Source organism: Pelophylax lessonae, assembly GCF_965119305.1.
Source record: "Pelophylax lessonae genome assembly, chromosome: 10".
NCBI lineage: Eukaryota > Metazoa > Chordata > Amphibia > Anura > Ranidae > Pelophylax > Pelophylax lessonae.
Window position 1 is genome coordinate 154,424,137 of NC_138777.1, and position 27,614 is coordinate 154,451,750.

The following is a 27,614-nucleotide window of genomic DNA, read 5'->3' on the forward strand; positions in this document are numbered from 1 at the left end:
AAATCAACAGTAGCACTGGTTTTTATTTAAAAACAGCATTGGAAGCAGACCCAAGATACATGTAACAAAAGCATGCCGTAATGATATAAGAATTTATTTGGTTTGTAAACTGAAATGCTGAGTGGATTTTGTTACACGCCCTTGATGTTAGCAAATATGGCCTCACTCCATGTCTGAGATGGACTATTACCTGGCCATTAAAGGTAAGAGGCCATCAAATGTCATTATTGAAACCTTTTGGCATACTTAAGTTTGTAAAAGAGAAGCTTACAACATGTGGAAAAAGTTCTACTGATTGCACTGGGCTTTGTAACCAGTATGAATAGAACTTCCACCTCAGGAAGCAGCACAAAAAAAGAGCCAACCTGACCAGTCAAGCATATTTACTCTGAAACATCTAAAGTTGTATATATATTTGATTTGCTGCATTAGTGTAACCTTGCATAGTTATCTGCATGTTGATCAATATGCACCTCCAAACCAATAAAATTGATACACTGGTTGTTGAGGTAGATGTTAACTCTGAAAAGAATAAAACATGTTTACAGCGACCTTCATATATGCATTCCTATCTCAATAATTGTGAAGGCACATCTTCCTCATATTGATTAGTGAGGGATACACCTCTGCTTTATGTATTCTGAGAGAATGTAACTGCAGCCTAGGGTGTATTTGTGCTGCACTGACATGAGATGTTGAAGGTTAGAGACAGATATGGGGACAGACTGATATTAACCCTGACACTAAGCTCCTGGCAAAATTTCACTCCCGCCTGGGAGATTGTACAGATACTCAGATAAAGGGGTCACACAGCTAACTGTCAAATGGAGAAAATAATAGTGGAGAGGGGAAGGGTAAGAGAGAAGAACAGAGACAAAGATAAATCAGAAGGGAATAGCTAAAATAAGAACAACTAAAAGAAGGTGTAGGAAAGCACAGAACACAGTGTACTGAAGAACACATAGGTGCAGAATTCTGTCTGGTATGCCCTATGGTAGCTAAATTATTTTACCCTAATCCTCATAACATAATCTCATAATTATACAGCCTTTCCTTTCTTTGCTAAAATACATAAATATAAGATCAAGTTCATTTAGTTTAAGATTTAGTTGTTTTAAAGCTTACATGGCAAAAAGAGCTCTGCATATGGCAATAAGACAACTGCCAGGACCTAACAATATCTTACCGAAAGTGCAGAATAAAACAATATATTGGTACACATATTGATATGTTCATGTATGCTGCACAACTGCTTCTACCTAGTTAATAACATTGGAAAATGTATCTCTCATGAACAGCCAGGCCTTTTAGGCCTGGTCATCAGCACACAAGGCTATGCTAAAACTAATAATGTATGGACACTTTTATAATTTATCTAAACAATCTGATTTTACTAATTCTTGATATCCAAAAATGTTTTACTAAATTATTTTTTGTGGTACCAATCCACTGGAGGTATTTAGTTATTAATTTGTATAAAATGCAAAACTATTTATATAGTATATTATATTCATTACTAACAAAGAACGTATCTGATGTAGCGCATATGCATTAGTCAACAAGCTCGTTCATGTATGCAAGCAGGTTATAGATCTTGTCCATTTTTAAATGCCTGCTATTTGTTACAATTACTAGAAGTAAAACAAGATTATACAGATTGCATAAAAATGAATTATGTATTTCTTCTAGAGACTTCACCTTGAACTCATTACATTTAGTCACATGGAACAGATTACTTTAGGGTAATGATGACTACATTGCATTTTAAACTTACGTCATAGCACTGGCTAACTTAACTGAAAACTGTACTAAGATCAATGGTCCAAAGCTGCATCTGTACCCTGGCGCCACTACACTGAGAACCGAGCGATCGAACACCGCTGATCGGTCCGTTCTCACAGCTCCCTGAGCAGAGAGCTGCTGTCAGTCAGCAGCTCTCTGCTCTGCCCCCTCCTCGCTCATTGGAGCACTGGGCTGTGGAGGGGAGGGGATCAGCCGGCTCAACCTCTCAGTGGCTCTCTGAGAGGCTGAACATGATGTCAGTCCAGGCACCTGGTGGATCCCGACTTCCATCGTCGTGATGCCACGGTGCCTGGACTGATGTCAGCAGAGAGCGGTCTTCAGCCCGCTCTCTGCTGAAAATGGGTCACAGGAGTGCAGAACACACTGCACTCCTGTGATCCATAGGAGATGTACAGCCAAACAAGCTTTGGCTGTACATCTTCTTTAAATATTCCGATAGCTAGATCTCCTGGCTATAATTTCAAACTCTATTCTTGTCCATCAGTGTTCTAGAATCACCTATTGCATTTTATCAAAATATAAAAGCAGAGGGTATAAATGACAGTCACTATATTTTCCTTATTATAGGTTATATGTAGGCCATATTATGCACATTTCCCTATTTTATGTGTCTTTAAAAATGATGCAAGTACTGAAAAAATACTGGATGGCCTTGGCAAAAATGCGCTTAGTTTCTAACTTCCTGTAGTGGGCTGCTGAACTACATCTGCATATTGCCCTTGGTATCTTCATAGTTCCTACATGTTAATTATCTTAGTACTCACCCATCCTTCCCCTCATCATTTCAGCAATTTTTCCCTCTCTTCTTAGGAAGGACTGGCAATACTGCTTGGGATTTCAGTGCAGCAGTGACTGCAATGTCAGCCCACTGTAGGGAGGTAGAAACTGACTGTTTTTTTTTTGCAGGATCATCAGGTATCTTCACATGCTTCCATACTGCCAACATGTTTTTGGTCCAATTTTTTATTTAATTGTGGCCACACATACACTTAAAGTAATTTTCTTGGCAAAACGTTTTTCATTTTGAATAGAGTAAAGGAGGATTATAACCCCTGTCAGATGTTTTTGCCATCTGTGTTCCATTGGTGAGAGATATACAGTAACTTATTTTCCTGTCCCAATGCCACAACAGGAAGTGAGAGGAAAGCCCTGCACATTCATGGAATCCCTTTGGGCACCCCAGGTCACAGAACTTTTGTCCCCATTGGAAGCTTTTGTCCTCTATTACTTTTCTGTGAAAATTTTAAAGATTTGCCCTTGGGACTTTAAATGAGGTTCGACACAAACAGATTTGTAAATAAGGCCCCCTTGGTGGCCCCTTAGTGTTTTGCATTAGTACATTATCTACTATCGTTATTACATGCCACAAACTGTTTTATTTCATAGAAATTATGTATTGCATCAACCCCTGAGGAAGTGAACAGTTGTTTACGAAACGCGTCGGGTTACCAGGATGCATTTTTATACCTACCATGGATGGTTCTATGGAATACTGAACTTGACCATGAATATATAATATACTATGTATAACATCACAAATCTGTTTGATAATACGTTACTTGTCTGTGTTTACTTGCTGACATTGTATGTTCCAATAAACTTGCATTTTATATTTCATCATTGGGCGTGTCAAACCTCATTTAAAGTCCCAAGGGCAAATCTTTGCAACTTTCTATGTAATTTAGGGATTGAGGTGCCTTCACAGGGTGCATCAGGGCATATTTTAATATTCTATTACTTTTCTGGGGACAGCCCAACATTTGGGATTTTCTTTTGCTTTCAATGATAATGGTTAACAGGACAAAGAGAGATGGTGAATCTCCCTAACAGGGACACAGAAAGCAATAAAAACTGACAGGTGTTCAAATCCATCTCCACTCTGTCCAAAACTAAAAAACAAAATCCTATACTGCGGGTATAGGATTGTGTATATGGGATTGTATGGTTGCGTTTTCTTTACAGTTTTTTGTTTTTTTATTGGTTGAGCCAGATGGACTTTTTTTTTAACCTATGTAACTATGTCAAATTTGGAATTCTCCAGGTTAAAGTGCAACGAAAGGCAAACATTTTATTTTTCACGTTCTGTCCTATGGCCAAAACAGGAAGTGAGAGGAAATCCCTTCAAAGTGAGGGAATCCCAGTGTGTCACCATAGCTAGTGTCCCCATTGGGAGATTTCCCCTCTATTAGTGTTCTGATGTCAAGCCAAAATGTAGAATTTTCTTTTACCTTCACTTTCAATAACAGTAAACAGGACAAATAGAGAGAGATGGGAGAATATCCCTAAAAGGGGGCACAAAGAACGATAAAAATGGACTGATGTTCTAATCTCTCTCCACTCTATACAAAACGTAAAAAATAATAATAATAATAATATTGCTTTAGTTACACTTTACAGAATGTGTAAATTCTTGTCGAGCAGAAAAATCAATCTGATGGCAAAATGTCAAATATTTGCAAAATAGCTAGGTTTTACATTTTCAGGTGGTAATTTTTACCCTTGTCAAAATACTGTATGTCAAAAAGGAGGGGAGAAATTACTCACAAAAATGCTATCATTATATAAAATAGGATTGATCAAAATAATAGAAAAATATCAGTTTCATTATTTTGTAATAGGATGTAAAATCAGTGGGGCTTTGAGTCAGCCTTCTCACAAAATGAGTTTTTAAATACAGTATGGACTACAATATTTTTAAAGGCAGATTGAAAAAGGTGAACTTAACTGTACATCTATCATAAAGTGCTCAAGGCTAAACTCTCATCACATTCTTATCTAAACATGTCATGCCTGTAGGGCAGAGCCAAAAAAACAGCTTGAGTAGAGAAAGAAAAGACCTACATAAAAATAGCCTTTGATCCCACAAAAGAAATACACAGGATGAAAATTCAATATTATTCAGGAGGGTTCAAGGTGAGGAAGACCATTATTACAGTATATTTCCATTTTATAAGCTGTCACATAAATAAAAGACAAATATGTTAACTAGTATAATTTATCCACCTGCAATGCTATATATACAAGTGGTTTTGTATATGTGCATGCATACAGTATATTTTAACTCACATTGTTAAAGAAATTATGAATATTGTTTTCATGACAGCACATTAAACATATATTTGAAGAAAAGGTTGGTTCTAAATTATTTCTTAAGTTTGTTGTTACAAGAAATTACAAAAGGAAGCCCAGGCAAACAGCTAACTTTGTGAAAAAAATTGTTAGCAAATTTTACAAAGTTTTTAGCAAACATCAGCTCTTACTAACAATATTTATTTTTTTCTCTATTATTGTTATTTGAGCAGAAAATCATCCACTATGTTTCCAAGGGTAAAGAATCACATCCCTAGGACAGCCAGCGGTAGAAACAAACATTCCTTTAGATACTCCAAAGAGAATTGTAAGCAGACAGATTTTTAGGCAGGGATAAGATTTGTTTCCTTTTTAAGTAGTTATTCAGCTGGTTGGATAATTGACTATGATCACACAAAACTATTAAAACGGAAGTAATAAGTGAAGAGCAGCCACTGGGAGGTGTCCATACACACCTTGACTTTTTCTTTTATTGCTCAACGAACGTCAAACCCCAAGGAACTTGAAGAGTTAAACTTGACTGAATTTAGAAGCAGATAGGGCCTGTCCTGCAGCTCTCTTTGGTTCAGCTTTTTTTTTTAAAATAGTGTGGGCACAGGTTCATGTTAAAGTGGTTGTAAAACTCAGATGTGGAATATGAATAAAGCATATTCCTGTATAGTGTGTACTTGTCTTAATCCAGAGCACTAAATGTCAATTCTGTCTGCTGCTTTATTCCTCTGCTACCTGACAAGTTTTCCTGACACCAAGAGAAAAAAGGTGACAGGGGAGGGAGTCCAGCACACAGCCTGTGATTGATAGCCTCTGCTCTGTTCCTGTGTTTTTGTAAAGCTTTCCAATCAGCTCTCAGAGATCTCCTCATTGAGCTCTGGCGAGTGTAACTTCAGCTCTCAGACAAGCATATCAATTCTGCACTTTGAAGAGCTGTAGAGAAAAGCAGACTGCAGATAAACAGGTACAACTTATGTATGAGGATTTGTTTCATCTCTGTGTATCACCTGAGGATAGTCCCTTACCTGGGTATATCTAAGGGTTTACAACTACTTTAAGGTACCTAAGAATGAATTAAGGATGATTGTGGCACATATATTTCAAGCAGAAGAGTGTGCAGGAGTATGTCTTATCTAGAAAAGATATAAAAATGTATTTCCTAAATGTAAAATGTATTCATATGTCAATGGGGTTCTAACGCTAATAGATTTGATGGATCTGGATGATCTCTTGTCCATCTAATTGGTATAATGGCTAATTGGATCTAGTTGGCATCCTGGCCATCCGATCTTGGGAAAAACCTTTCCCAGTCATTGTTTTCCTCAAGATAAGGCATTTGGAATTGTCTGGCAGAGATCCTTCCTCTACACTTCATTCACATAAATATTCACTCTTGGGTAATGCAATCACACATTAATATGACAGTCTGTCAACAGGTAAGACTCTAGGTAGTCAAACTGCATAACTGATTACATTGTCAGGACGTTGGCAAGCTTAAAGTATACCTATGTCAAGACTATGGACATTGAAATATTTGCATAATCTTAGTAGCAATAAGGGAGCTTTAAAACAAGCTGTCTCTAGACTCTTTAGCTGCCTGTACTATAAAGTCATTAAATTTCAAAGATCACAACAAAATCGGATTTTTGTAAGATCTTACCGTAAAATCCTTTTCTCTTAGCTCATTGACAGACGTAGTCTTCTTGATTCACAAGAACTGGGTTATGTTGTCTCCGCAGGAGTAGGACTAGGCAGAAAGAAAAAACGTTCTGGCTCCACCCTAGGGGCAGTCCCAGAGGGTATATCCTCCCTCTCTCTGCTACAAGGCATCAGTTCTGTCACAAAGCAGCAACAGAGAATTTAACCCAACCCAACTCAATGATAGAGGGGCGGGTACTACGTCTGTCAATGAGCTAAGAGAAAAGGATTTTACGGTAAGATCTTACAAAAATCCGATTTTCTCTGTCGCTCATTGACAGACGTAGTCTTCTTGATTCACAAGAACTGGGACATCCAGAAGCAGTGCCACAAATGAGGGGTGGGATTGACAGAAATCAAAATCCAATCTAGAAGGCCCAACCGGAGCCAACCAGAAGTATCAAAGGACTCAGCGAGTAAACAGATCCTCGAGGTAGACCAACAGTCTCCTCAAACAGTGGCCTGCAGGAACCTTGCGGCCAGAAGAGGCATCTGACGATGCCATCACATAAACCTTATACAATATTGTAAAGGTATGAACCGACGACTAAACAGTCGCCTTGAAAACCTGAACCACTGACGCCTGATGGCGGAAGGTCCAGGAAACTCTAAGCGCCCGAGTAGAATGCGCTTTAACAGGGAACGGGGGATCCCGACCCTTAGATAAAATAAGCCTATACCACCGTCTGTCTGATCCATCTAAAGATGGTCGCAGCAGAACAGGCAACCCCTTCTTAGGGCCAACCACCTTAGGAAGGAAGGATGGATTCGGATAAAGAACAACCTTATCCCTATGAACCACCAGATCTGGGGAACAACAGGATAATGCAGCCAGTTCTGACACCCTGCGTGCAGAAGTGATAGCCACCAAGAAGGCCACCTTCTGGGATAAAGTAAGCAAGGGAATCTCCCTGATATTTTCAAAGGGAGGTGTCTGAAGAACCGACAGCACCAAATTAAGATCCCAGGATGGTAACGGCGCGTGCACTGGCGGAGCCAGGTGTCGCACCCCCTGTATGAAATTCCGCACCAAGGAATAAGTAGCCAAAGGCTTCTGAAAGAAGATAGCAAATGCTGAAACCAGACCCTTGATAACACTCAAGGCCAGCTTCTGCTCAACTCCCTGTTGCAGAAAAGCCAATATTCGGGCTACCGAATAAAGATGTAGATGGAACCCAAGGGATTCACACCACACAATATAAGACTTCCATGTACGATGTTAATCTTTCTGGAAGTCGCTTTCCTTGTTTTAACTAGAGTAGGAATAACTGAAGCTGACAATCCCTTGTCCTTCAGCACCTGGGTCTCAATAACCAGGCCGTTTAAAAACCAGCGATCGTAAAGCAGGATGGAAGATCGGTCCCTGAGACAGTAGATCCTCCCTGAGAGGAAGTCTCCACGGGACGTCCGCCACCAGTCTGACCAAGTCGGCGTATCAAGCTCGACGAGGCCAGTCCAGAGCTACCAGGATTACTGGAATTCCTTCCACCTCTATCCTGCGAAGAAGTCTTGGCAGTAACTAGACAGAAAAAAACTGATGCCTTGTAGCAGAGAGAGGGAGGATATACCCTCTGGGACTGCCCCTAGGTTGGAGCCAGAACGTTTTTTCTTTCTGCCTAGTCCTACTCCTGCGGAGACAACATAACCCAGTTCTTGTGAATCAAGAAGACTACGTCTGTCAATGAGCGACAGAGAAAGTCAGATTTCAGTCTGCTTCTAACAGCCCCTGTCATGTGTTTACATTAGAGGGCTGGCAGACTGCCAAGATTTTGGCGAAATAGAAAGTAAAAGGGAAAAATAGGAAAGATTTTGGAGCTTTGATTGTGAATTTTGAAGATACATTTCTCCACAAGTCTTATAGCTACAGAAGTAAATATGGGCTTTTTTAACCTATTTTACTGTTTGTTCAGAATATGTTAATACTTGAGTGTGCATAGTCTGGGCACAGGTTCACTTTATCTGTGTTTTTTTTGCCAAAAGGTGGAAAAGGATTTAACCCATATAGCTACTGTATAAATACTAATGTTGATCTGAACTGTCCACTTACCAAGTCACAGCATGCTCGATGCTTTTGAGAACCACAAATTGGTCTGGATAAACTACCAGAATGGTTTAATCAAATGAATATAAAATATACTTGTGTTTAAACTGCAAACACAGACAAATATTTTTAAAGAGATTGCGTCACAAATTACTCCAGTTTTTTGTTGGGCACTGTATTTAGCACTGCATTGTGTCTGTGTACAGATGAAAATACAGAATGCAAAAATTATGCAAAAATTACTTTTTACATACTGCATTATGCTGACCTGCCAAGTACAGAATCTGAAAGAATTTCAAATTTAAGAAAGGAAAAGAATGTTGTCGCTCTTCAATAAGCCTTATCCTTATGATGCTTTTGTTAATTTTCTTCATTGCCTGTACCTTCCTGAAAGTAAGGCACATAATTGATTTACAAGGGGTGGGTTTACAGATATGGCTTTTCTTCTTTTATATCTACAGTTTTTGATTTTTAAATTCATGTAAATTAAATGATTCCTACAAAGTAATTTTTGTATAGTAGGTATCAAAGTGTCAAGGTATACTCTTTCTCCAATCTAAATAATTCTCAGGTTTCAGAAAAACCTTCTAAAATATAGTATACCTACAACTCAGCAAATGGTAAAATTTGGCTGGTCTGTAAGTTGTATATGTAACAAAATATAACAAACATCAATTGGATAAGTGTACTACACAATGGGCCTTTAAATATACCACAAAGAATTAAATACACAAAAAATATACAAAAAAAGACATTAAAATCGACTTATTTAAATGTCATATTGTCAAAATAAAACACATCAGATTACATACTAAGTAGATGCAATATAATAGTTTCATAATGCAGGGCTGTTTCTTCAGGATTTGCACTGGCATAGAGGTTTAAACATTCAACATGTCCATTCTGAACAAACTGTAACATAAGAAGATCAAGGCTAAAACAGTCTCCTATATACCCACAAGGCGGGCTTACGCCATGGCAAGAATGTTCATATTGGTCCAATCCAGTGGACCAAAAACAGCCCCACAAAATACCAGGAAATACATCAGAATTAGTAAAGACAGGTGAAAAGTATTTCCCCTCTTCAAGGGCTCTCCACGCCACATAAAAAGAAAACCCTCCTTACTGTGTATAAATCTCCTTTAAACATGGTGCCATTTTTACTTCGTATCTAACCTGATGCCTAAATAATGGCACAAATGTTTGTGAGCAGCACAAGAGGATATCCTCTCTAACCTGAGGGTAAATAATAAAAGTTGTGCTAATGTCTGTGTATACATGAGAAAAAAAGTATATAAGAAGAGAAATAAACCTAACATATACACTGCACAAGAAAATAAATGAAATAAACCAAATAAAAAAATTACATAAAGTAAAATGATTCAATATAGTGAAAAATTAAATGGAAGGTAGTCCAAAGTGAAATTATGTGTCAGTCCCTTCCATTTATTTTATTTTTTGGACTCTTTCACTTAAATGTATTGATTTATTTCACTTTATGTAATAGTGATTATTTTACATTTTTTAAAGAGGAAGTAAACCCTCCTCTGCAACATTTACCTATACGTAAGCCTATGATAAGGCTTACCTATAGTTACTGTAAATATCTCCTAAACATATACAGTTTAGGAGATATTTACCTTACATGCAGCCAGTGACGTCACTGGCGCATGCGCTCTGAAGGAACGGCCACTGGTGCCGTTCCTTCAGAGGCCCCTGCCGTGACCGTCGGCTCCCAAACGCGTACGCGGGAGTGACGCCACCGCGGCTCCGGCCAATCAGATGGCCGGATGCGGCGATCCCGGAAGACAGGCGACTGGACATGTCGCCCGTCATACAGGGAAGCGGGCGGCACGACGGGGGCTCGTTCTAAGGTAAGTATTTCATAATGAGCTAGTATGCGATGCATACTAGCCCATTATGTGTTTCCCTTTCAGGTTGCAAAAAAAAAAAAAAATGTATGGGTTTACAACCTCTTCTTTAATTTGGTTTATTTTCTTGAGCAATTTATATATTGTTTTTTTATTTCTGGTCTTATATACTTTTTTATCATGTATTTACATTAGCGCAACACTTATAATCTATTATTTTGTGTTTTAGTGACAATATGACTTTTAAATAGGTAATAAAATAGGTTTTTATTGTCATATTTGATTCCTTCTTTGTGATACATTTAAAGTCTTATGTTGGTACACTTACCACACTGATTTTGGGGTAATTATCATATAATAATCTGATGTTACCCAAAGAAGTTTTATAACTTTATACTGTGTAAACTCACCTTTTGCTATATGAGTAACACCCATTAGCCATAACATTTTGACCACCCACCATAACCCTTTAAGGCATGGACGCCACAAAACCTCTGAAGGTGTGCTGTGGTACCTGGCACCAAGCTATCAGTAGCAGATCCTTCAAGTCCTGTAAGTTATGAGGTGGGGCCCACATGGATCAAATATGTTTTCCAGCACATCTCACAGATTCTCGACTGAATTGAGAACTGGAGAATGTGGAGACCATGTAAACATTTCAAACACGTTGTGTTCCTCAAACCATTCTTTAATTCATCAGACCAGGCTACTTTCTTCCATTTCTCCATGATTCAGTTCTAATGCTCACATGCCCATTGTAGGTACTTTTTGTGGACATGTGTCAACTTGGGCACCCTAACTGCGATGCGGCTACGCATCCCCATACGCAACAAACTACGATACACTGTGTGTTCTGATCATTTCTATTGGTACCAGTGTTAACTTATCTAACGATGTGAGATACAGTAGCTTTTCTATTGGGTTGGACTATACAGGCAAGCCTTTGCTCCCCATGTGCATCAGTGAGCCATGACCACCCATGACTCTGCCACCAGTTTTCCTTCCTTGGACCACTTTGGTTCTGACCACTGTAGACTGGGAACATCCCACTCCCACGAGAGCTAAAGTTTTGCAGGGGCTTCGACCAAGGCATCTAGCCATTCTAATGTGCTCCTTGTCAACGTTGCTCAAATCCCTATCCTTGCCCATCTTTTTTTCTGCTTTTAAACACATCTTCAGGGACAACATGTTTAACTGCTGCCTAATATATCCCACCAACTTTCAAATGCCATTGCAACAAGATAATTAATGTTATTCACTTTACCTGTCTTAATGTTATGGCTGTTCGGTGTATAAAACAATACAGTACATAAAGAATAAGGAATGTGATGTACCCAACCTATTTACTGTCTCTTACATAGTTTACAAAAATGTCTTCTGTTGTGGTCAATTAAGTGCCCCTTTACATTCAGCAGGGTAGTGCAACTTTAGTGGTTAAGTGCTCTCTCAAATTACTGGTGAGCATAGTGCTCCCTAACAGTGGTGGTCAGTAGGAGAGGGGCCCCTATACATTTAATAGTTAGTGGGGAAAAATGCCTGTTTTACTCACAGCTATGAAGTGTTAGTGGTGACTAACCTGGGAAACAAGAGGACAGGCTCAACTGTTCCCACACTATTCATTTTTCCGAGTCTATTGGTGCAAGAAATAAGCTAGCAGCGTTAGGCAATAAAACAATTGACCACTCCTTCAAGGAACCTCTAGCAACTTTCCTCAGAACCCTGGTTGGCCAAGGCTGCTGTAGAATCATAGTCATTGTCCTCAGAGCATAGATGGAGCCCTTTGAAGATCCTATTTTTATACTGACTTTAGTAAAAGTAATATTTGTTTCAGTAATTGGGGGGTGAAGGAAGCCTGTGTCGACTTTCTTTATAACCCTGAAGTTGATCTACTGTATATTTTGATCTCACATTGAGGTCAATTATTTAAAATCTACAGATGAGGTCTGGCCTCTTAATGATGCTTCCTATTCAGCAACTTTCACTTAAATTATTTTTGTGTACATAGGCATATTTAAAAATGATACAAAGATTTTGCAATATGAACACCTAAATAAATTTAGTTTTAAATAAATGAATAGGTAAAATCTACAGGCAAAGTAAAAGTGTAGGCACATTGGACACATGTAGGAATAATTCAAAATAACAAAGAGCTTAAAGAGGTAAAAAAAAAAAAATCCTGTTCCTTTAAAGCATGAAACCACATAGTGCTTACGCTGAGTCATTTGTACCTTTCTATGCTGAAAAATACCCAATTCATCCTGCCTGTTCCTGTGTCCCTCTAGGTGTGCTGACCACGGTAACCATGGCTGCTGATCCATGATATTGTGGACAGTTTATATGCCTTCGTCCCTCTGGGTTTAGAATCTCTCCCTCTGCTTCCCTGCCTGTCACTGAGCCGATCTCCAAATCTGACCCTTCCCTGTTGCCACTATTCGGTGTGGCAGTAAAGTTAGTGATCACAATCATTGCCAACCCCTCTGTTATAACAAGTTATATTCCAGAGTGTGTGTGTGTTTTTTTTTCTTTATTTCTGCAGCTAAATATCTTATTTCACATCGCCAATGTGCGGTCAGGTGACTGCCCGGCTGACGTCAGAGGGGAATCTCAGCCCCTCCCACAGTAGTCCTTAGATTAGGGAAGGAGAGTGGAAGATGGTCACAAAACTGCACATTGGCAATGTGAAATAAGGTATTTAGCTGCAGAATTAAAAAAAAAAAAAAACAACACATACACTGTGTAGTATAGCTTTTTATAACAGAGGGGCTGGCAGTAATTATGATCACTGACTTTACAACCACTTAAAATATTTTCTAAGCAGATTTTGGACAATCTTACTTTGCTTTACCCAAAAGCATGATCATAGTGTTGGGGCAATTTGGTGAAAAGATGATCATCTCAAATTGCGTTTCAGCACATGTTAAACATTGTACCATTGGTAAAAAAAAAAAAAGAAAAACAATCTAATAAGTAGGGAAAAAGTTTGTGAGAAAAAAAAATTATATTCTTTAAAAACTAGATTTACATTAAATAGATTACAATATGGCTATGACCAAAGTTTAATGCTTTCAGTCTTATGATAAATACAGTAATGTGTTTCCAAAGTATGCATTGTCATTTCTAAATAATAATGCAGTAAAAAAAAATGCAAACAACAATGTACACACTTTAGGAATTACAGAATTATGATTTCCAAAACAAATACCTTTAACATACAACCGATTAAGCAAACACACAGAGCATATTTAACAACATCCTATTATTTCTCTACAGGGTTACTACTTCATCTACCATGGAAAGGTTGGTCTGGGGTGTTCTGCTGGTAGGAAGCCTTGTGACCATTGTCCATTCTTGTCCCTTTCATTGTACCTGCCAAAACCTTTCGGAGTCGCTCAGCACGCTGTGTGCCAACAAGGGGCTGCTTTATGTCCCACCTAACATAGACCGCAGGACTGTGGAGCTACGGTTGGCTGACAACTTCATCCGAGTGGTAGCACAAGAAGATTTTCTCAACATGACAGGTTTGGTGGACCTCACGCTATCAAGAAATACCATAGATGTCATTCAACCTTATGCCTTTGGTGATCTTGAGAGCCTTAGGTCTTTGCACTTGGATGGAAACCGTTTAACATCTATTCATGAGGAAGCTTTACGAGGAATGCTGAATCTCCAGCATCTTATTATCAACAATAATCAGCTTGTAACAATTCCAGTGGCTACTTTCGATGATTTCATCCTTACTTTAGAGGACCTGGACATGTCATATAATAATTTAATTAGTGCCCCATGGGAATCTATTCAGAACATGGTGAGTTTGCATACTCTCAATCTTGACCATAATCTCATAGACTATGTAATGGAAGGGACGTTCTCTGAATTATACAAACTTTCCAGACTGGACATGACATCGAATAGGCTACACACACTACCTCCAGACGCTCTTTTTGTTCGTTCGCAAACTGGAGTAGTTAGCCCTACCCCTTATACATCCACAATAGTGCTCAATTTTGGTGGTAACCCATTTCACTGCAACTGTGAACTCTTATGGTTACGGCGGCTGGTGAGAGAGGATGATATGGAGACATGTGCTTCCCCTCCACAATTAGCAGGACGTTATTTCTGGTCTATACCAGAGGAAGAGTTCACTTGTGAACCCCCTCTTATCACTCGTCATACACATCAACTCTGGGTACTTGAAGGGCAACGGGCAACACTAAAATGCAGGGCAATTGGAGACCCAGAGCCTGTTATACATTGGGTATCCCCAGATGATAAGATCATGCCAAACTCTTCTAGGACTGCTTCTTACAGAAATGGAACCTTGGATATATTGGTCACCACAATCAGGGATGATGGAGCCTATACCTGTATAGCAATTAATGCTGCTGGAGAATCAACTGCCCAAGCTGACCTCAAAATGATTCCTTTGCCTCATCGCAACAATGGAACAATTAGTGTACTAAGACAGGACCCTGGATCATCTGACATTACTACTTCATCCAAAACAACAGCCAACACAACAGAAGAAAGAAAGACAACAGAAAACGCAGTAGTGGTAACTGATGTAACTTCTTCCTCTGCATTGATACGGTGGTACATGAACAGATCAGCCTATGTAGTATGGATGTACCAGATCCAGTACAATTGCACAGCGGATGAGACATTGGTGTACAGGTAAGGTGAACAGAAGAAAAAAATCTTCATAATGTAAATTTACTACTTATGAAAAAAAAAAAAAAAACTTTAATGGAAAGTATTTTCAATTAATTAAATAATACTACACACAAATTTAGTCATTTTGCATTTGGTGTAGTGTGAAAGTGGTATGTTGTGGATAAAAGTACATTAAACCTTTTCAGAGCGCTATTCACATAAAATTCCATGAAATTCCTTCTTCAACTTCTGCGATTTTTGCTTATGACATTGAGGTGCTTCTCCTAATTGCATTAAAAGGGAACACCCTAATAGGTAGGAAATATGGCTGCTGTGCAAATGGAAAAAACTGTTTTACCCAATGCCTGATACAGATACCCTCCACTCAAAATAAAATAAACTGCTTTGGGTGCTGTCTTGATTTACTATAACAAACATTAGCTTAACAGGTCTAACGTTTGCTTGTAGAATAGATAAATCTTTCACATGCAAAATTAAGTAATACCACTAAGTATTTTAAACTTACAGGAAAACTCCTGTATTAAACAAACAGTATGTTTCTTTCGACTCCCCTTCCCCTGATCAACCTGCAAGTAAAATGTATCAGTTTAGTCATTTTGTATTCAATAAATTCCTCTTTTGAAACCCAGTGATGTCATCAATGGGTTTGTCTGCTTGTCTCTGCTCTGAGTTTGGTGGCAGGGGCTGGCAGATGCCTGTAAATGTCAAAACACCCTGCCTCAAGTCTTCTTTCATAAATGTTTTATGAAAGAACACAATCCGTACATCCCTTTAGACATGTATGCCCCCTCCCTGCTGGCCGCTAGGTGCTTAAGACTTTAGCAGTTTAATCTGCACAAAATCACACACAAAACTCTACACCTGTACAAGGTAATAAACTGATTGCTGAACTGATGACAAGTCCAGTAATTAAGACGAATTGTCAAAACAAGCTGAAATCTTTTGATCAATAATGGTACAAGGTTACTTCTAGCAACATATCCTTTGCTAAAAAGGCTGACGGAGAATCTGCAGATGAGTAGCACATGACAAAATGATACAATATCTCAGCAACACTCCTATGGCCATGAATCAACCTCTGTGACATCTGTGCACTCCACTCCCCGGTTGCTCAACCACGAGTGCTCCATGTTTAGGGAATGTTGCCTAAACCTGCACTCTGAGACACTGTAGAAAGCTACACTAATTATGTGTATTGCAAAACTGCGTGTTTAGTGCAAACTATTTTACTCAAATAGAAACACTGAAAAACAACAGTAGAGCAAGTATATGTGGCTTGCAGACATAGAGGTTTCTAGTGATTCTTACAGTAAAGATTGTTCATACACCGCTGCATAATAAGTATGCATAAACTGCAATGGAGAAGTGACCTATGTTTGCATCAATCAATGTGTCAAATGGTTGAAAGTGGGCATCTTGACTGAAACACTGGCAGTTGTATACACAGCACAAAAGGTTAAGCATTCAGTTGAACATGTAAGTCATTGGCAAATTGGTAGTGACAGGTTTAATCATTCTTGGGTTCTACAAGCTTATTAGGTGAAGGGGCAGTTTTAGCTGAAAACTGGAAGCACATTATGGTGATATACTCTAAAAGACCCCTGGCTGCAGTATTGAAAGCTGCTTCTTCCACAGATTGTATCATAGCTATGTATAATAAATATAAAACAAATCAAAGAACACACATCATATTAATGCCTTTGCTATTTACATGTCATTCCACTGACTATATTCTTATTCATCCATTGCAGCTGACAGGTGTATTGTGATAATAGAGTTTCATTCTGCAGATTTCCATAGCCATGTATTTTACCTAACTACAAATTCTCTCTCTGAACATAAAACATCACAGAGTTCACCAATGCTTAAAGGAAAACTCCCCTCTTGATAAAATATATGATATGATATGTTACTATAGCAGGCAGGAAGAAAAGGGGAAAAAAAGAAAGAAGACAACATTCATGAGGCTTCTTGGGTCAAGCCGAAATGAGCCATGCTAAAGACTAAAAATACCTGAACATACCATAGTCGGTGACTATTTTTCAGACATGTGAAAAGAGCAGAGAAAAAGATGACTGGGGGGCCCTTATACTTCTGGAGTTTAAAGAGGTGTAAGGCAGTGTTGGTTAAGGAAAGATCACAGTGGGCTGTCCAACCCATCCAGGGCAGGGTCGGTAGATATTCTTTTATACTCTTCTGAATAAAAGAAGTCCAACCAATAGGAGCATGTTTTATTGAATTTTGTGAATGTCTGTTCAAGAGAGCTGGTTACGTTTTCCATGTGACAGATCTCTTCAACGCAGAGGAGCCAATGTCAAATCGTGGGCAGTGAGGAAGATTTCCACAAAGTTGTAAAAGAGCCAGTGGCATTGACCAAATAAATATTAATTTCTATGCCTTGAAAGGAAAATTATTAAGATGTAGAAGAAAAAAAACACTGGGTCTCCTGGTAAATGGTGGTCGATGAACTTTTGGGTTAGGCAAATCACTTGAATCCAAAAATTAGACAGGTGCAGCAGATCCACCTGCGGTCCACTACTCGGCCAGCAGGTATCTGGAGGTAAGGTAACATCTAGGGACCAGTTTGTACCCAACTTCCTGGTATCTATTACAGATGGAGGCGTGTAATGAAAAGAAAATAATTTTGTACCTGGCTTGAGTTCATTACCGAGGTCGGATACCCACTGGTCCAGGAACTTGGGTGTGTTCTATGATATTTTAGAGAGAATAAGTTTGTAGGAGAATGAGAGGGTATGAGGAAGAGGCTCTGACAACCGGCATTCCCGTTCAAACGATGTGGGGGAATGAGTTGGAGGATTTTAAAGGATCCCAAAGAGGAAAAAGAGGGGTCTGTTAACATTTGAGAGCTCGAGATCCAAGTGGAATTTCCAAGAAAGTGGAAAACAAGTTGTTTATCCTGTGAGGATAATATATGCTATACCATGTCTTGATTACCTGGATTGAAGTCAGGATGCTCCAATATAAGTAATAAAGGAGATGAGGAAGGGGCTATTTTATACTTGACACAATTATTTCTACAGTATCTCAGTGTGTGCGCAATAGTACTATAGGACTGCAGTTTTGTCTGTGAGATAGCCCAGAGAACGGAGTTCGAGAGAGGGACTGCTCCATGGATACCCATTGTTTAATCTTAGCATGTGAGCACCAACCCAGGGCACGCATGAGATGGGCGGTTCTATGATAAAGTGTATGTCAAGTAATGCCATCCCACCAGGAGCTTTAAATTTTGGCAGGTTTGGACACCCAAAGTAATTGGGTAATGATTTTAAAGAGTTGAAGAAATTTGTGCGAACATGTGCAGGGATCAATTGAAATAGCTAGAGAATAAGAAGAAAGATATTTTGCTTCACAAGGTTATGCCTGCCCATCCATTAACACTGCAAGGCCCAGAACACCAAATCAGCTCAAAATTTGGGGAACACGGGAGTGAAATTTACTTTGTACAATTTAGAGAGGTCTCTAGGTAAAAATATCCTCAAATATTTAACGTGGGATGGGCCATTGGAACTGGAAACTCTACTGGAGACCATGCAGTGTACTGCTTGGGATGGAGAGGATATGAAAATGTGATAGCTCTCCCTAATGGGCAAATTGGGGATGGCCCCTTCCTGTTGCAACATGACTGCGCACCAGTGCACAAAGCAAGGTCATTAAAGACATGGATGAGAGTTTGGGGAGGAGGAACTTGACCTGCACAGAGTCCTGACCTTAACCCCATAGATTACCTTTTGAATAAATTAGAGCGGAGACTGTGAGCCAGGCCGCCTCGTCCACTATCAGTGCTTGACCTCACAAAAGTGCTTCTGGAAGAATGGTCAAACATTTCCATAGCCACACTCCTAAACATTGTGGACAACCTTCCAAGAAGGGTTGAAGCAGTTAAAACTGCAAAGGGTGGGCTAACTAAATATTGAATTCTAAGCACTAAAATGGGGATGCCATTAAAGTTTATGTGTGTGTAAAGGTAGGCGTCACACTAGTTTTGACAATATAGTGTATGTGTAGTGGATGCTAACTTATATGGTATATGTGTGCTTTTAAAAATACAATCTGATGTTAATGAGGAAGTATTGCATCAGCCAACAGTTGGCTTGCATCAAAGATTTAAAAAAAAAAAAAAAAGTTAAGATAAGCTGACAGGAAGTTCAGAGCCTGGCCACTTTAGTACATGTTGATCTGCGGTGATGGTTTGATAAAATCAGCCAATACAGTACTTTTTTATTAGTAATTACCACAGTTTGAGAACAAACAATGACAGTAATCCCACAGCCACAGCAACCTTTAATAATACATTCTATTCCCCCCCCTCTTTCAGCTTATGCTGGATAAAAACTTTTATCCAGCAGGAAAATAGGTAGTATGGTCACTGAATACTTGAATAATAATCTAAAAGTGTTCTTTCCTAATTTATAACATTTAAATAGCAGTGTACTTGAGTATACAGCTTCTCAGTAAGGTGCAGTTGCAAGACCAGTTACATTAATAGTAAGGGTATAGATCTGGCTCTATGCTATTTACTTCCCCTATTGGATACACAGATGTTTACACATTTTGAAACAACGTATTACAGTAGCTTATTTTATTTGCAATAGAAAGTCCTAGTTCCTTGAAGCTGAGCATGGCCTTCAGGGTGTATTGGTCCTAAAAATAAGCTGCCAAAAAATGCACTTACATTCCCATTAATGAGCTCCATTTCTCTTGCTAGCATGCCCTCCCAAATTCTGCGTTCATAGTCGCCTAGCAATCCCTCAGCATTATATAATTATTTTAAAGTGTAATAACTTAAGAATAATAATAGTAATTAAGGTAACATGGTAATTTATGTATTCAGTGAGAGCATACCTATTTGGCTGGTTAGGACTTGAGCAAAAGGAAAAACTAAGGTCAAGTCGGAGCATTTATTGTAATGTAATTTCTACTAAAAGCACATTTGTCCTCACATTTGCAAGCTTGAATAATTTAGAGAATAATTAAAATTCCATTAGTGTACATATTTACAATGGGTTATTATATATTTGCGCTGTCTGTGTACACATCTTTATATAGATACAGATACAAGTAAGATACTAATAATGTTATTGCTTTGGATGCCCCAATTTCCGGCTTGATTTTATTGCATTAACACATTTGGTGAAGAGAAAAGTCTGAATACTGAAAAGTCCTATTTCATTTCAGGACAGTAGTGAAGAGTCTGCACAGAAGTAAAATGACTAAAAAAAGGAGTCATAGACTTGATTTTGCAGGAGAGGTTCAACAATGATGAGGCTCCCACCTCTATTGGTATAGTGATGACATTAAGTGATTACACCTAATGTGGGTTTGGAGCAAAAAAATAAATAAAAGTATTTTTTATATATATATATATATATATATACACACACAGTGCCTTGCGAAAGTATTCGGCCCCCTTGAACTTTGCGAACTTTTGCCACATTTCAGGCTTCAAACAAAGATATAAAACTGTAATTTTTTGTAAAGAATCAACAACAAGTGGGACACAATCATGAAATGGAACGAAATTTATTGGATATTTCAAACTTTTTTAACAATTAAAAAACTGAAAAATTGGGCGTGCAAAATTATTCAGCCCCCTTAAGTTAATACTTTGTAGCGCCACCTTTTGCTGCGATTACAGCTGTAAGTCGCTTGGGGTATGTCTCTATCAAAGAGAGACTGAAATTTTTGCCCACTCCTCCTTGCAAAACAGCTCGAGCTCAGTGAGGTTGGATGGAGAGCGTTTGTGAACAGCAGTTTTCAGTTCTTTCCACAGATTCTCGATTGGATTCAGGTCTGGACTTTGACTTGGCCATTCTAACACCTGAATATGTTTATTTGTGAACCATTCCATTGTAGATTTTGCTTTATGTCTGGATCATTGTCTTGTTGGAAGACAAATCTCCGTCCCAGTCTCAGGTCTTTTGCAGACTCCATCAGGTTTTCTTCCAGAATGGTCCTGTATTTGGCTCCATCCATCTTCCCATTAATTTTAACCATCTTCCCTGCCCCTGCTGAAGAAAAGCAGGCCCAAACCATGATGCTGCCACCACCATGTTTGACAGTGGGGATGGTGTGTTCAGGTTGATGAGCTGTGTTGCTTTTACGCCAAACATAACGTTTTGCATTGTTGCCAAAAAGTTCGATTTTGGTTTCATCTGACAAGAGCAACTTCTTCCACATGTTTGGTGTGTCTCCCAGGTGGCAAACTTTAAACTACACTTTTTATGGATATCTTTAAGAAATGGCTTTCTTCTTGCCACTCTTCCATAAAGGCCAGATTTGTGCAGTATACGACTGATTGTTGTCCTATGGACAGAGTCTCCCACCTCAGCTGTAGATCTCTGCAGTTCATCCAGAGTGATCATGGGCCTCTTGGCTGCATCTCTGATCAGTCTTCTCCTTGTATGAGCTGAAAGTTTAGAGGGATGGCCAGGTCTTCGTAGATTTGCAGTGGTCTGATACTCCTTCCATTTCAATATTATCGCTTGCACAGCGCTCCTTGGGAAGTTTAAAGCTTGGGAAATCTTTTTGTATCCAAATCCAGCTTTAAACTTCTCCACAACAGTATCTTGGACCTGCCTGGTGTGTTCCTTGTTCTTCATGATGCTCTCTGCGCTTTAAACGGACCTCTGAGACTATCACATTGCAGGTGCATTTATACGGAGACTTGATTACACACAGGTGGATTCTATTTATCATCATTAGTCATTTAGGTCAACATTGGATCATTCAGAGATCCTCACTGAACTTCTGGAGAGAGTTTGCTGCACTGAAAGTAAAAGGGGCTGAATAATTGTACACGCCCAATTTTTCAGTTTTTTATTTGTTAAAAAAGTTTGAAATATCCAATAAATTTTGTTCCATTTCATGATTGTGTCCCACTTGTTGTTGATTGTTCACAAAAAATTATAGTTGTATATCTTTAGGTTTGAAGCCTAAAATGTGGCAAAAGGTTGCAAAGTTCAAGGGGGCCGAATACTTTCGCAAGGCACTGTGTGTGTGTGTGTGTGTGTGTGTGTGTGTGTGTATATATATATATAACCCAAGGCTGTGAACTAATTTCTGTTAGTGGCTGAGAGCTATATGGTCCAAACTGATAATACATCTCTTAAGGTTTGTTTTAGAGTATGATTGATATGATAGATTACGTGGCAGTAATTCTCAGAAATTAAAAAGGATGGAAATAATTCAGATTGATTTTAATATAACAGAAGTGGTAGACTACAATGTCTTAGCAGAAAGTCCTTGTTCATCACTGTAAATGAAGCACGAGTGGCTAGGTGTCAGCAGTTCACTGTGTCAAAGCCAGCCTCACTCAACCAGGGTTTCTGTGGAACGCTAGAATTCCTCAAGAAGTTTTTAGGGGTTTCTTGAGCAGTGGCAAACTGATCCTCCACTTACACCTACCATCAATATTAGCATCAGAATTTTACACTGGCATCCTGGTAGTAGGGGTCAGTATTATAGTGACCGCCAATGCAAGGAGGCAGTGCACAGTCTGCTATATTAGGGTGCACTTTTCATGATCCCAAATTTAAGATTAAACATCTCCACTGACCACCAGTGTAACAGGCTTTTCTTCTATTGACCATCAACGTTAGAAGGCATATTCCCCACTGACCACCACAATAATTTTCATACTGGTTTTCAATGTAAGAAGGCATGACTCTACTCAAAACTACTGTAAGGAAACAATTTTCATTCATTTTTGTCCATTATTCATGTTTACTAGTGAAAGTACGTTTTTGGGGTTTAGAGCAATAGGGATGTTGATAAATGACCCACTACAGACACAACCCCATATTGTTGTTTTCTTTAAAACGTTCTATAAATTACTGATCACAATATTGTACTGTAGTGTAATGTTGAGCTGTGCATGGCAAACTATCAGCATCTAGCTTTCATTATCAAAGCTTAAGTGAACAAACTGAAGCTATTTGTAAATATATACAGCTGCTTCAGATTCAGGATTTTTTGGCTTTAGTAAATCCCCCCTATGTCTTTTTATTTTAGCATTACTAATACAAAATTAAAATTTTTTTTTTTGTTTGTTTTACAGGATTCTGCCTTCCACAACCAAGCACTTTGCCTTGAAGCACTTAGTATCAGGAGTAGATTATGACCTTTGCATCTTGGCCATTTTTGATGATGTTGCAACCTCCTTGGCTGCTACTAAATCCTTAGGATGTGTCCAGTTTTCCACAGCAGAGGCATACCCAGACTGCCGCTTACTGCATGCTCATTTCCTGGGAGGCACTTTAACCATTATTATTGGAGGAGTCATTGTGGTTACCCTGTTGGTTTTTACAGTTGTAATGATGGTCAAATACAAGGTTTGCAGTACTGCTCGTTCAGACATTCCAAAAGTCACTAATGTATACTCCCAGACCAATGGAAGCCAGATTATGCCCAATGGTATGCTTTTGCAATGCAGACTTAACAATGAGTCTGCCAAAGCCAGTTGTTCTCAAGTGGTGTATAAAGAAGATACTGGAAGGGTTGTGCATGGAGTGAAACCTCAACGTAGAAGGACTCGACACAGAGAAGCATCCGAGAAACACGAGGATAAAACTATTAGAGTTTCAGATTTTGAGGGACTAAATGCAGGATTAAGCCCTGAGGCTGGTTATGTTCTTCAAAAAACCAAACGTAGCTGTTCTGTAGATATGGGAGAGATGGCAACCACCACTTGTTACAGCTATGCCAAACGACTAAGCATTATATGGACAAAGAGAAGTCAGTCTGTCCATGGCATGCTTTCACACTGCGGGACTGAGATACCCAAGGGAAAACCAGTATTATTTACTGGTTCAGATGAGCTTGAAGAAAGTGTAGTGTAGAAAATGCCAATACTTCAGTGATACAGCAAACTTTTTCATGACACAGGTACAAGGATTCGTTTTGTTGAGGCAGAACAGAAAAAAAAAAAAAGACTATAGGATTCTTTATCAATGAGCAAGCACTTTTTCCTCTTCAGCACAAGGAAAAAAGAATATTACATTTTTAATTTGGTATTAAATCTGGTTGATTGTGTAACTGCCTGGATCTTGCCACACAACTGATGGAAGCATTTCATTAATTCTAAAAGGAATATTTTTGATTTGGTTGAGGTAAGTGATATTCTCATTGGACATGATCACATCGTTTGATGTTCCCCTACCATGGATACAAAACATCACCTTCCCAAACTAATGAAGTGTGCTATTAGGAATGTATATAATTTAGAGTCAAAATAAATAAATCAACTAAACAAGGAGGTATGTAAAACACCCTTGAGCAAAGTCAAATTTGAAAACGGGAAAATGAAAACTTAAATAAGGCAAAATTAAAGATCTGTTAAAGTCAACTCCACAGGTTTTTAGAAGGCGCCACTTCCTTCCCAGTACATAAATAAGGATATAAAAAGATCCAGTTGGTGCACAAGCCAAGGACAAGATTTTTTATTTATTTTACTTGAAATAAAAAAATGATCAATCATATAACTAGCACAAAACCACAGAAATTCTGACTACTCTACAGGCTATGGATATGGATTTGATTGAATGTGTGTATACACACTGCTCAGAGATGTTACTGAAAAGGAACATCAGTGGATCCTCTGATTTTGCCATTCAATTCTCTGCTTTCTCCTGATTTACAGGCAAGTTTACCTTTTTCATAAATGCAAATATATCACACAGCAAGTTAAAATGACTGCAGCACTTTAAAGTTTGAGTTCTCACAAAAGTTAAATATATATAAATATCTCTACTCATTGGATTTTTTATATAATTTGCCAATAAAATAAAATTACTGAAAATGTGGTGTCTTGACCTTGAATAAAAAAAAAAAAAAAAAAAAAAAAGGATAAGAGAATTAGCTCTTACACTACTAAAGACAATATGTTTGAGGGTAGCAAATTGTTAATGTCAATAATGACATCTGCTCATCTTGGGTTTCTTATTCATATTTTGTTCAACTAGTACTAAAAATGCAATCCAGAACTATTCAACTGCATAAAGGTTTATGGGATGCAGTATAACTTAATTTCATGAGAAATATATAAATTATAATGCTCTTCCTACTTATAGAACAGCCTTTCTATATTTGAATAAACACAGCTATAGTATTTTGTTGATAAAGTATAAAGAATTGTTTGGGTTGATATAAAATCATAGGCTATCAATATTGTGGGGCCCTTTCAATGTAAAATGATTTAGAAAAAGACTTCTTAAAATCATAACCAATTTACAAATTACAGCAACCCAATACAGTAAATGCAGGTTTAAGCACCTTGTGGTGCTGTTCCACTTAGCATGTAGGCAATTAAATGTCACCTTGTCAGAACCTACTGAACACACCAAATCATACTTGGGATGCTTATTAAATTATTTATGGTAGGCCAGTGCTAAATACTGGTGTCTGCACACCTTAGGCTTCTTATTTCTAAATCATGATGGTCACCAAGTTATTTGTGACACATTTCCGGTGGTGTGTATGTACTCAGAAACCTTACGCCACAACTACAAAAATCCTGTGATACTTTTATTGTTATTACCAATGCGTGCAAAAAAAATTCTAGCAGTTCCTTAATGTAACACTTTCCTGCAAACAGTGGGTTGGCTCTTGGGGGGGGGGGGGGGGGGGGAGTTATACCAATGTCAAAATCATCAGGTATGTGAAAACCCCTGCGCTATCACAACAGGAATGAGATGGAAATACAGAGATAGCAAACAGCAAGGAAAAGCGGCAGCTCCTAGTTCAGCCCTGCCAAAACACTGAATAGCTATGAAAACAGTAAAATAGTGGAGGTGCGCTCATCCAATATACACAACAGTGGATCAATAATTAGCACAGTCATACAAAAGTATAGTAGGACTTCAGTGATATACACGGAATAACTTCGATAAGTAAATAGTGACTTTAGTGCTGTAAACAAGATCTCAATATAGGGTGCTTAGGTAGTGCTAATGCAAGAAATGTAACGTAAATCCAGTGCCAATCTTACAATAATAGCTAGGTGACACCAATAAATAAAGTGAAACCTCAGTGATGTAAACAAAATATCATAAGACAAATGATGATTCACGTGCTGTAAATAGGATCAAAATAAAGTGCTTAATAATGCTACTACAAATACTGTAGCGTGACTCCAGTGTAAATCATCCAATTGTGACTGGGTGACAACAAACTACAATCCAAGTAATAAAGACTACCTTCATAGGCCAGTTTAATTTGTTTTCCATGTGCTCTGTTCACACCATACATGTGAGGTGTTATGCTTAAAACACAGCTCAACGGAAATGGTGTGAACAAGCCCCTATAGTAAGGCTGGAGTTCAGCATTATAAGCAAAATTACAGAATAGTAATTGTCACAGTGGAAGAGACAAAACAGTTTAGAACAAAAGCTTGGCATGGGGTTTAAAGCCCTATATTACTTTCCCAGACGCATGGTAATGATCACAATCAAATACAAAAGTACATAGATGTTGGTAAAGAAACTAAACTAAATGCAGTGACATGCAGGTACCTGCACTTTGAAAGACAAGGTTACTATAATATTTGATCACACTTTATATAAGAAGTGAGAAATGGAAGAAAAAAAAAAAAAGATAACAGGATTTTGAGAAGATTTTTTGGCTTTTCACAGGCAGTATTGCTGTAAGTAGATAATTATGACCCTGAAGTGTAAAGATGCAAACACAATGTTTATATCACTTCCATTTTTAGACACATTAACATCTAGAGCTTTCCATATCTGGTTACTTGCATAATAGTGTTTTGAACTCATCATCTGATGCAAAACTAAGAGCTTTATAAATAGGACAAAAGCTGCAAGGTGACTTCTTTGGCTATAAGCTAAATTTCAGCATTTAAAGTATAACTAAAGGCCAAAGTTTTTTTTGGACAGAGTGAAGGTGCATCAGAACACCTACTATGTTTTTATTGCTGTCCTTGTCCCCGTTGGGGAGAGCCATCCTCTCTTTTTCTCCTGTTTGCGATTACCATTGAAAGTGAAAGTAAAAGAAAATCCTACATTTTGGGTTGTCCCCAGAAAAGTAATAAAAGGGAATTCTTCCAATGGAGACTCTAGTTCTGCTGACCTGGATGCCCCAAGGATTCCATTAATTTGCAGGAATTTCCTCTCACTTCCTGTTTTGGCTATTGGACAGAAAGTGAAGGTACATCTCCATGAAGGGACACCGATGGCAAAGAAAAAAAAAAAAAAACTGACAGAGGTTATAACCCTTCCTTACTATACTGAACAAAATTATAAAACGCAACACTTGTTTTTGCCCCGATTTTTCATGAGCTGAACTCAAAGATCTAAGACTTTTTATATGTACACAAAAGGTCTATTTCCCTCAAATATTGTTCACAAATCTGTCTAAATCTGTGTTAGTGAGAACTTCTCCTTTGCCAAGATATTCCATTCACCTCACAGGTGTGG

General features: G+C 38.4%; 2 protein-coding genes across 2 annotated transcripts in view; one reads left to right on the forward strand and one right to left on the reverse strand.

Annotated features, from left to right (window-relative positions):
- The window catches only part of LOC309566053 (leucine-rich repeat and fibronectin type-III domain-containing protein 4-like), a 28,522-nt gene extending 3,540 nt beyond the window's left edge, over positions 1–24,982 (forward strand). Inside the window, exons 2-3 of the mRNA XM_082271078.1 lie at positions 13,765–15,165; positions 23,243–24,982. Coding sequence (XP_082127204.1) covers positions 13,784–15,165; positions 23,243–24,023 — 2,163 coding nt within the window. The 5' untranslated portion in view covers positions 13,765–13,783 and the 3' untranslated portion in view covers positions 24,024–24,982. The remainder of the gene's footprint in view (positions 1–13,764; positions 15,166–23,242) is intronic.
- PC (pyruvate carboxylase) overlaps positions 1–27,614 on the reverse strand; it is a 674,712-nt gene that overhangs the window by 149,307 nt on the left and 497,791 nt on the right. The gene's annotated exons all lie outside the window — the stretch shown is intronic.